This window comes from Cyprinus carpio, chromosome B9 (assembly GCF_018340385.1).
Source record: "Cyprinus carpio isolate SPL01 chromosome B9, ASM1834038v1, whole genome shotgun sequence".
Classification (NCBI taxonomy): Eukaryota; Metazoa; Chordata; class Actinopteri; order Cypriniformes; family Cyprinidae; genus Cyprinus; species Cyprinus carpio.
Genome location: NC_056605.1, coordinates 26,801,598 through 26,812,474, shown reverse-complemented (window position 1 = coordinate 26,812,474; position 10,877 = coordinate 26,801,598). Strand labels below are relative to the sequence as shown.

Genomic DNA, 10,877 nt, shown 5'->3' with positions numbered 1-10,877 from the left:
GGACTCCAAAGCCTTCAGTGTCACATGTAGCATCCAGTCTATCACATGATCATTTAGAAATCAATTCTAATATCTGATTTTTATGAGTGTTTGGAAACAGTTCTCTTCTGTCTAATATATTTGATGAATAAAAGGTTAAAAAGAACTGCAATTATTTCAAAAAAAACAAAAAAAATTCTAATAATATATATATTCTAATAATAATTTTCTTTTACTATCACTTGTTATCAATTTAAATACCCACATCCTTGCTGAATAAAAAGTAGTGATTTTATTTACAAAAAAAAAGAAAGAAAAAAAATACTAGGACCCAAAATTATCTGACCAGTAGTGTATATTGTTATTACAAAAATATTTATATTTTAAAAAAACAAGCTTCGTTTTTTTTTTGTTTAATCATACAAGGTCCCTAAAAAGTAACAACATGTTCTGAAAAAATATTAAGCAGCAGAACTGTTTCCAAACTTTGATTAATGAATCATCATATTATGAAAAAGGATCATGTGATCATGATCCTAAAAAATTCAGCTTTGCATCACTAGAAATAAATGATAATTTAAAGTATATAAATTTAAAAACAATTATTTTAAATTGTAATAATATATCCAACAATATAATTTTGTTTCTGTATTTTGATCAAATAAATGCAGGCGTGATGAGCAGAAGCAAATTCTTTCAAAAACATTTAAAAATATAATGTTTCCAACGTTGTGACCTGTACTGTGATATATAAATAAAATATTATATAGTATAGATAATATATATATAGAATGGTATATATATATATATATATATATTATATATATCATTTCAGGTCATTTCCAGGTAATATGAATAATGCAGTGCTAATTGACATAACAAGCGTGTGACAGAAATATTGTGATGCCTTATCCGGCCGGAGCGACGAGAAAAAACCATAAATCCCATTATAAACATGATTTCTAGTCGTGTTTTCTTTTGGAAGGCAAAAACAAAGTAGTTTCACTTTCTCAATGAAACAAACGTCACACACACGCAAACCTTGCAGCCCTTGAGGGCTGATGCGGCGGTCTAGAGTAGCAGCTGCAGTCCAGCTGAATGAGCAGAGGCGGGCGGCTTGAGAACATTGTGGCAGTTGGATTCTACGAAGGAGCGTCCATTGGGCTTGCGGCAACCACATGTGATGACCCCGGGCTGGACTCCGCTTCGTCCACGGTGAAAGCTGATTCGGCAATGAGCAGAGGCACGCCTTCTTTCTTCGCGTGAACATCTGGGCAGCGTTATGCAAATCTTCCCACATACTGAAGTAGAGATGTGGGGGCGTGATAGAACAAGCCATTTCGGTGGGTGCGTGGACCAGGGGGCGATTCCAAGTTTTTTTATTGTTAGGGGGGCTTAGCCCCCAATGAGGGTATATAATATATATAATATATATATTATATATAGTTATATTATATATATATAATTATTAATATTCTATATATATATATATTAAAATGAAACTGGCAACATCGTTTTATACAGTGAATGTTGTTTATATGTGCTTCATTTCTCTGGGGGAAACAGTCTGTGGTGTGATGTGAGGGGTAAACGCAGTAAATACAATGTGGAACCAATTGCGCTCCCTCATGATAGTTTTTTGTAAACTGTATTTATGACAAAGAACTGCCACATATGATATTATAGAAAAAATTTATCGATAAACACAAGACACCTCGTGTCCTCTGTTTCTCGCTCTGTGCCCACTGAGGGTCTTGATTGAAAGAACGCGTTGAAAGACGGGGAGGAGCCGATCAAAAGTCTGCCGCCGTTTTCATATGAAATTTAAGGGGACACGGGGTGGGCCACAAAATTTGTGTACAGTTTATGTAATCGTCAAAATTTTAGGGGGCTGAGTGGTCATTTTAAGGGGGGGCTAGTAGCTCCCTAAAAATGGCCTACCGCAAGAACGCCCATGCGTGGACGAGTGGTAACTTTTTATAAAGGAAGGATATCTCTTTGGATTTGAACTTAGTCTTTGCAACTTCACAGATCTTCTTTATTCACCAAAAGCTTGTAACACTCCAAAGAGAAAGGAAAATTTGAAATGGCATCATATGACCCCTTTAAAACGCACACAAAGGAATCAATTTCTTAGTACTCTTTCCACCACTGGTCGACCCTGAAATGTGAAACTCTGAGTTTTCGGGTTCAGAACAGTTGAGTTGTGTTAGTTCAATCCATTCTGAGTTTATGGTGTGCACCACGACTATGATAAGTCATGTACAGTGGAGCTCCAAAATTATGATTCACCATGGCAATGGCACCTGACAAAAAGACGTCTGCATACTTCGAGGCAATGTTTAAGTTTAATTCTTAATCACTGTTATAATATCAGAGATGAAAACAGTAAATTATTTAACTAATAATAATTTTCATGGTATCCAATGGCAAAAAAAAAAAAAAAAAAAAAAACTTAGCAGCAGCTAAAATTTAAGTATAAAGACAATTCAATGAAAGGTTTGCAGGCTTCTCGACTTTACAAACATTACATATCATAATGTCTATTTCAATGCACAGCAGCTTTTCCACATAGTCTAACACTTTTTTCACAAAAATATTCTCTTATTCAACCCGTTACATTTCTTAATTACAGTAATGAAATTACTGTCAGAAATGACATCTGACTTGTACTCAGCCAACAGCAAGAAAGCAGAGGCTCTCAGGGGGAGAACCTGCACCACCACTGACAGATGAAGGGGACATGGTCAAGTATTGAAAGAATTTTAAAATCCAACAGGAAAAAGAAAAACTGTTGCTTTTGTATTTTAAAGATGACTAAATAAATTATGAATAATTGGTGTTTATTTAACAGCTGTGGTAGTGGTTATGGCATAGGTCTATATCTTGCACTATCCTTCCATCGGGCCTCCTTCCATTAATCCGTTTGTCATCAATGCATCCAACCACACTGGAAATCCTGAAGGAAATTCTAATTATTAGGTTACTTCCAGAGGTCACTGCAAGATGTTATCAAGTGAATGTCATTTATCAAATTAGCCTCATTTAAAACTATTTTTACAACAATGATCTGGCTGCAGTCCTGTGAAACTCGCCTTTGACGGATTCATGACCAGGAAACAACACAAAAATTCTCTGAAAGAACATAAGTTTGAGGCACACTTTTCTTACCACTCTGCATACAGCTGCTTTCCCTTACCAGAAAGTAGTATACTTCAAGTTTATTGTATTAAGTATACTTAAGTGAAGTTCAAGTTCATACTTCAAGTATATTTTTAAGTATACTTTATGTAGCAAGTATACAAATATCAGTGTTCTAGTAGTATACTTGTAAGTGTACTGTTTCAAAACTCCTTGGGACTAAATTGGCCCACTTTCTAGTATATAAAAGTATACTTTTAAGTATACTTTAAGTAAAACAGTAGCAAACTTTTAGTACACAACTAGTTTACCTCTATGTTTGTAGTTTGTACTGCAATTATAATAAAAATGAACTTATAGGTATACTAATAGTTTACTAATTAAATACTCTGTACTTGTTGTTATATAAATATCTGAACATACAAAACATCCAAAGAAAGAAGATGGTATCTGCTTGTAAACAAAAACATTTTATTCTAGCTTCATGCATTCTTTTTTAAACACTTTAATGTGGTTAAGTGTCATTTAAAAAATAAAGAAACAACATTTTGAACAAAAAGCTGAAAAAAGACTATGAATTGGATTCAAAATGATAATCAAAACATAGATCGAGTCGATCAACACCCCAAAACTTGACTGTAATTATTACCTCTTCATTGGTCCACACGTTCATATACATATTCCATAACGTAACAGTTTTGATTCTGTTTCATGTCAGATGATCGTGTTAGATTACACATGTTAGTATCTGTTGTTTCTTTTTCTTCTTCACTTGTGTTTTCTTGGAAATTCTGTACAGAAGATGTGTACTAGTGCCCTCTACCGTATAACAATGAAAACACAGATTCTAGGAGCACAAGTATAGTTCAAATATATTTAGACTTTTTGTAAGTATAAGTCAAGTATACTTAAATGTCATTTTAAGTATATTTCTGAGAAGTACATAAAGCCCATTTCTGGGGAGTACATAAAAAGTAAACTAAAAGCATTCTTTCCTATTTTTAGTTTAAAAAAAGTATACTAATAGCACACTTGAATAAACTTCTTTTTCGTAAGGTTTACTAATGTGCTCTGTATTGTTTTATAGAAAATTACCACTTAAAAATTGTACCTCTCAAATAAATATGCATGTGAATATGAAAACAACAACAACTCACTAGCCTACAAATTAATGCTGCCTCCTCAACTACAGGATCCTGTATAAAAGGAGATGCCATTTTTGCCTGATGAAAATATGCATCATGAATTTAAACCTGCACTGCAAAAAAATGCTCTTCTTGCTTTCTTGTTTCCAGTCAAAATACCTGAAGATTCTTAAATCAAGATTAGTTTGGGGGTTGGGTCAAGTGTTCTTTTTTAAAGTGTGTTTAATTTTTTCCTGACATTCCTGACAACAGACATTTAGAAAATATTAAAATTGCTGTCTTCACACTGTCACTACCATTGAGGTGGATGTAGGCCTATAGAAACAGCAATGTGTGTTCCTTCATTTATTTTTTTTGTTTAGTAGAAAAATTTTTTTTTATTGTGGAGTTTTAAGTGTGAAACGAGAGAACGTCATGCTGCGTAGGCTACTATAGAATGCAAATCTTATTCTGCCATTGGATGGCTCATGACTACCTGATTATGTAAATAGTGATATGACTACAGAGGACAGGTTTTACAGGTTCTTCAGGTTTCTATGCATGGGTACATAAAGGAGCCTCTTTTAGGGCATAGTGCTTTACTCTCAGTGCATTATCTCCTGTGCAAGTTTTTGTGCGAGAGCTGCTATTTTTTCTTACAAATACATTAATACACTTTCAGCTTTCTCTTTCTAAACAGCTCAAAAAAGCAGCAAGAATGAGCTCTTGTTCTGGACCAGAAGATGCTAAAGTTGTAATTGTAGGTTCAGGTTTTTCAGGGTTGGCTGCTGCAGCCACGTTGGTGAAGGCAGGATTTGAAAATGTCCTGGTTCTTGAGGCGAAGGAAAGAAATGATGGAGGTCGAGTGCACACCATTAAACCCTTCACAGAGAACATAATTGAAGTTGGAGCGAACTGGATCCACGGACAGAAAGGAAACCCCCTGTACAAGATTGCAAAAGAAGAGAATCTGCTATCCGAGGGAACTTCTGCATCCAAAAAGTCCCGTTCTGTAACCTCTGAAGATTACTTTTTCAAAGAAGATGGGAAGCAGGTCTCCACAAAGCTTGTAGATCAGGTGTGTTCACACTTCAGCAAGCTCACCGACAAAGCTTTTGATGAGGAACTTGAGCGCAAGCACAGGAAACTAAGTCTGGGTGCTTATCTGGATGATGCCTTTGGTGAATCTCCTCTAGCAGCAAAAGAAGATGGCCAACAAGTTTTTGAATGGTGCAAGAGGAATGAATGCACAGACGAGGCTTGCTCTAGCCTCTATGAGGTGTCTGCATCTCCAATTAGCAATTACACTGCTTTAGAGGGAGAATTTTTTAACACTTTGGGACCCGGTGGCTATCGAGCAGTCTTAGATGTTCTCCTGAAAGATCTACCTTCAGGAACCATCCAGTGTAATGCACCTGTCAAGAACATCCGATGGATTGGTCAAAAAGGCCATTGTGAAGACCAAAGGTATCCTGTTCAGGTCGTTTGTGAAAATGGACAGAGCTTTGAGGCAGACCACGTGATTGTCATCGTTTCTCTGGGGGTTCTCAAAGACAAAGCCTCAACCATGTTTGAACCACCCTTACCGCCAACAAAGCTGTCTGCGATTGAGAATCTCGACTTTGGCATAGTAGACAAAATATTCTTGTTTTTTGAGAAGAGATTCTGGCCAGATGACTGTGCTGGGGTGCAGGTGTTGTGGAAAGAGGGGCCTGAAGATAAAGATGTTTATGAGTCTCTGTCTGAAGGAGAAGCCTGGAAGAAGACGTGGTTCAAGAAGATCACTGGTTTTGATACAGTGGCCCGTCATCCCACTGCTCTGTGTGGCTGGATCACAGGTAGAGAAGCACTGTATATGGAGAAACTTCAGGACAGTGAAATACGAGATATCTGTGTAAGGTATGGTAACATAAATTATTAAATATGACATACGATAATTTTTCCATGTTGCAATCAAAATTATTCATCCCCCTTGACCTGCAAGACCTTCTGCTTTAGTATACAAAATTTTATGAAAATATTCAAGCAATACATTGGTAAACTCTTATAGAAAGGTGTTCACATTATTCTGACCAACCTCTGAACATATATAATAATGTGAACACCCCTTATCCCATTATTTTATGGGTTAATATGGTTTAGGTAGGCTACAGTGAAACAACAAACATTGCAATTATCTTGTATTATGTCATTGTCTATATTCTATAGTTTGCATATTAGTGTAAGGCGTGTTCAGCAGTAGTTGGTAAGGGCTGAGTGAAATGGGTGACATGTCATCATGGGAACCTGTTTAGGAGGAGCATCTATAACCTTAGCCTTATTATTTGGTGTTTTAAAAACAAGTCTTTACAGTCATGACTGCATGTAAAAAGAATGACATGACATGACATGACATGACATGAGAAGAATAATGGGCAAAAACCAAACATGAATAATAGAGATGGTTGAACACTAGGGATTGTGTTGAAACAACACAGAGCTGCTGAAAAAGTGACCAAGTGACATCAAATGCCCATATTCACACTGAATAAACTGTTTCCACAAAACCAACCACAGAGAACTTCACACAGCCAACATCCATGAAAGGGCTGTAATTGCTTAAAAATTCCATCACAGACACCAATGATTAAATGTGAAAAAGATTATGATCATTAAAATATGGAGAGTTGGAGCACCAAGTGTGAGAAGCATGTGTTGGAACGTGTTGGCCAAAATATATGGTTGGTAAATAGCAGTAATAATCTGAAAATGCTGACAAATTGTGTTTATGTCTTTGAAGTTGCTCAGGTCTTTCACAGGCTGGTCAGTGCCAGAGGTCTCAAAGATGCTGATCTCCAGATGGGGTTCTGATTCTCACGTCCGTGGCTCCTACACATTTATTCCTGATGGTGTTGATGGAGTGAAAGCACACAAGGCATTAGCATCACCTCTTCCTCCTAAAGATGAATCTAAAGGGAGGAAGGTAACCTCTTAATAACTTGTTTAATTGTTTGAATATATATTATAGTCATGGCCAGAAATAACGGCACCCTTGGTAAATATGATCAAAGAAGGCTGTGAAAATTAATCTGCATTATTAATCCTTTTGATCTTGTATTTTTAAAAATTCACAAATATCTGACCTTCATTGGATAATACGAATTTAAAATGGGGGGGAAATATCAGTATGAAATAAATGTTTTTCTCAAATACACGTTGGACACAATTATTGGCCCCCCTAGAAATTCTTATGAGTAAAATATCTCTGAAGTATATTCCCATCCATATTCACAATTTTGAGCACTCCAGGGTGATTATGAACATGAAATTATCCAGCCATGGCTTCCTGTTTTACAGAAATATAAATAGGAGGGAAAACAAAGGCCAAATTCCCTTAATCATCCATCACAATGAGAAAAACCAAAGAATATATTTCTGATGTGCAGCAAAAGAAAACTGAGCTTCACAAATTAGAAAGTGACTTTAAGAAAAGAGCTAGAGCCGTGAAAATTCCCATTTCCACCATCAGGGCAATAATTAACAATTTCTAATCAACATAAAATGTTACGAAACTGCCTGGAAGAGGATGTGTGTCTATATCACCATACTGTGCGGTGAGAAGGAGTTTGAGTGACTAAAGATTCTCCAAGGACCACTGCTGGAGAATTGCAGAAAATAGTTAATCCTGGGGGTCAGAAAACCTTAAAACAATGATCAAACAGCACCTACATCACCAGATGTTGTTTGGGAGGGTTTCAAGAAAAATTATCCTAGCTCATCCAAAAACAAACTCCAGCATGTTCAGTTATCAGACACGACTGGAACTTCAAATGGGACTGGCTTCTATGATCAGATGAAACAAAAAAATTAGCTTTTTAGCAGCAAACACTCAAGATGGGTTTGGTGAACACAGGGATAAAAAGTACCCCATGTGTACAATGAAATATACTACTGTATTTTGAATGTTGTGGGCCTTTATTTCTGCTGGAGGTCCTGGACATCTTGTTTAGACACATGGCATCTTTGATAGTATCAAATACCAACAGATAAAAAAATCAATTAGTGACTGACTTTATTAGTAATCTTGTAATGGGCCATGTTTGGATCTTCCAACTGTACAATAATCCAAACACAAACCTCAAAAACAACAAAAGGGTCACTCAGCACAAAACCAAGCTTCTGCTATGACCATCCCAGTCCTCTGACCTGAACCCTATAGAAAATGAGTGTGGTGAACTGAAGAGAAGAAGCACCAACATGGAGCTGGGAATCTAAAGGGTCTGAAGTGATTCTGGATGAAGGAATGGTCTCTGATCTCTTGTCAGGAGTTCTCTTACCTTATCAGGCATTATAGGAGAAAATTTAGAGCTTTTAAACTGGCAAATGGAGGTTTCAAAAAGTATTGAATAAAAGGGTGCCGTTAATTGTGGACAATATGTAATAGAGAAAAACATTTATTTCATAATGATATTTCCCCCCATTTTAAATTCTTATTATCCAATGAAAGGATAGATTTTTGTGATTTTTTTTTAAATAAAAGATCAAAGGGATTAACAATGCAGTTAAATTTTCACAGACTTCTTTGATCACATTTACAAAGGGTGCCGATATTTTTGGCCATGACTATATATATATATATATATATATATTAATATATATATATATATATATATATATATATATATATATATATATATATATATATATATATATACACACACACACACACACACATACACACACACACACACACACATACACACACATTTAATTTTAATCTATATAGTACAAAATATTAGGAATCTTTATCTTCATAACTTATGATTATTACAAACAAACAGTCATATATAAACCAGTGCTATTTTACTATTGTTGAAATATTATTGCATTTATTAATATTAATATTTTTTCTTTTCTTTTTATATTTTTTATATTTTATATTTATTTTACTATTTTCTTTTGTATTTGTATATATTCTGTTTAGCTTTATTTTTATTACTTAAGTTTTAGTAATTTTAGTACTTCAACTGATTTTATAGCAATCAGCTGCCAAGCTGACATTTCTAAATTTTTATTTCAGTTTTTTTTTCTCAGTGAATGAAAAATATTACTATTTTAGTTTTAACAATAAAAACACTGATGTCCACATTCTGATGTAAACTGCAATAGTGGAAAAAGACAGTTTCAAGCAGTGATTCAGTTAATAAAAAAATTCTTGTATTTCTCTTTGTTTTTGAAGCACCTACAGGTGTTGTTTGCTGGTGAAGCTACACATGAGAACTTCTACACCACGACCCATGGAGCGTATCTCACAGGGGTCAGAGAAGCAGAGCGACTCATAAGCTATTACGATGATTGAGCATAATGTTCCAAAGAGAGAACTACATATACTTTTGTTCATAAAGATAACATTCTCATTTGCCTTGATTTAAAGGGGTCATATGACGTTTCTAAAAAGAACATTATGTTGTGTATTTGGTGTAATGCAATGTGTTTATGTGGCTTAAGGTTTAAAAAACACATTATTTCCCACATAAGGTACATTATTGTTGCTCCTCTATGCCCTGCCTTTCTGAAAAGCGCCGATTTTTACAAAGCTCATCGTTCTGAAAACTGGATAGCTGTGCTCTGATTGGCCAGCTATCCAGTGCGTTGTGATTGGCTGAATACCTCAAGCGTGTGACGGAAAGGTTACACCCCTTGACATACTGTGATGCCGTCTCCCGGCACGTCCAGACAAAACCAATAAAACCCATTACAATTGAGGCATTTGTTGCATCCAGTGGAGACATAATTACTGATTATAATGACTTATACTGTGTTTTAATGCATTGTGTCGCGTAAACATAAAACCATGTCTTTATTTGTGATCAGAGAAATGACAAACAACAAGCGCTACTCTTCACTCCTCAAAGCTTGCGTTTGAGTCATCAGTGGCAAATTCATTAAATATAAAAATGTACTTACAGGCTGTGAGTCAGAAGCGCCAGACTGTTCTTGCAAATTTGTAACTGCCCCACTTTATAGAACAGCCTTTGATCACAGACGCATTGTAGGCTACTCTGCAGGGTCAGGAAATAGTCTTCCATAAAATGCGTCACACAGTGTCACACACTGCAGGCTTGAGAAAGGCGCGGCCGGCGGATTCGACGAAGAAGTGGCTGGCGGGCTTGCGGTAACCACATGTGACGACCCTGGGCTGGACTCTGCTTCATCCACGGTGAAAGCCGATCCGGCAATCCACGGGCGAAGTTGATGTATTTCCTCAGCAACCAGCACGGATCAGCACCAGGCATGACGAACAGATATTGTCCTCTTTTGGAAGGCCAAACAAAGTAGTTTAGCTTTTACAACAAAACACATAACATGGCGGCAGCAGCAGCAATACTACAGCGAGAATAAAAGTTACGCCTTCTTTCTTTGTGTGAACATTTAGGCGGTGTTATGCAAATCTTCCCACACAGTGACATAGACATGTGGGGGCGTGTTTAAACCAGGCATTTTAGGAGGGCGTGGACAAGTCTTAACTTTTATAAAGAATATCTCTTTTAGTCTTTAGTCTTTGCAACTTTACAGATCTTCTTTATGCACCAAGAACTTGTAACACTCCAAAGAGAAAGGAAAAATTTTAATCACATCATATGACCCCTTTAA

At 36.0% G+C, this 10,877-nt stretch overlaps 1 protein-coding gene across 1 annotated transcript; it reads left to right on the top strand.

Annotated features, from left to right (window-relative positions):
* Positions 1-4,788: 4,788 nt before the first annotated feature.
* Positions 4,789-9,773, top strand: LOC109050355 (spermine oxidase-like). Its single transcript, XM_042731776.1, has 3 exons — positions 4,789-6,143; positions 7,023-7,206; positions 9,463-9,773. Exons 1-3 carry the CDS (start codon positions 4,963-4,965, stop codon positions 9,580-9,582), a joined length of 1,485 nt encoding a protein of 494 aa, XP_042587710.1. The 5' UTR covers positions 4,789-4,962; the 3' UTR covers positions 9,583-9,773.
* The last annotated feature ends 1,104 nt before the right edge of the window (positions 9,774-10,877 follow it).

Coding starts and splice junctions, on each gene's coding strand:
- LOC109050355 (XM_042731776.1), top strand. CDS start 4,963: ATGAGCTCTTGTTCTGGACCAGAAGATGCTAAAGTTGTAATTGTAGGT. Junction 6,144..7,022: donor ATACGAGATATCTGTGTAAG/GTATGGTAACAT, acceptor TATGTCTTTGAA/GTTGCTCAGGTCTTTCACAG. Junction 7,207..9,462: donor ATGAATCTAAAGGGAGGAAG/GTAACCTCTTAA, acceptor TTGTTTTTGAAG/CACCTACAGGTGTTGTTTGC.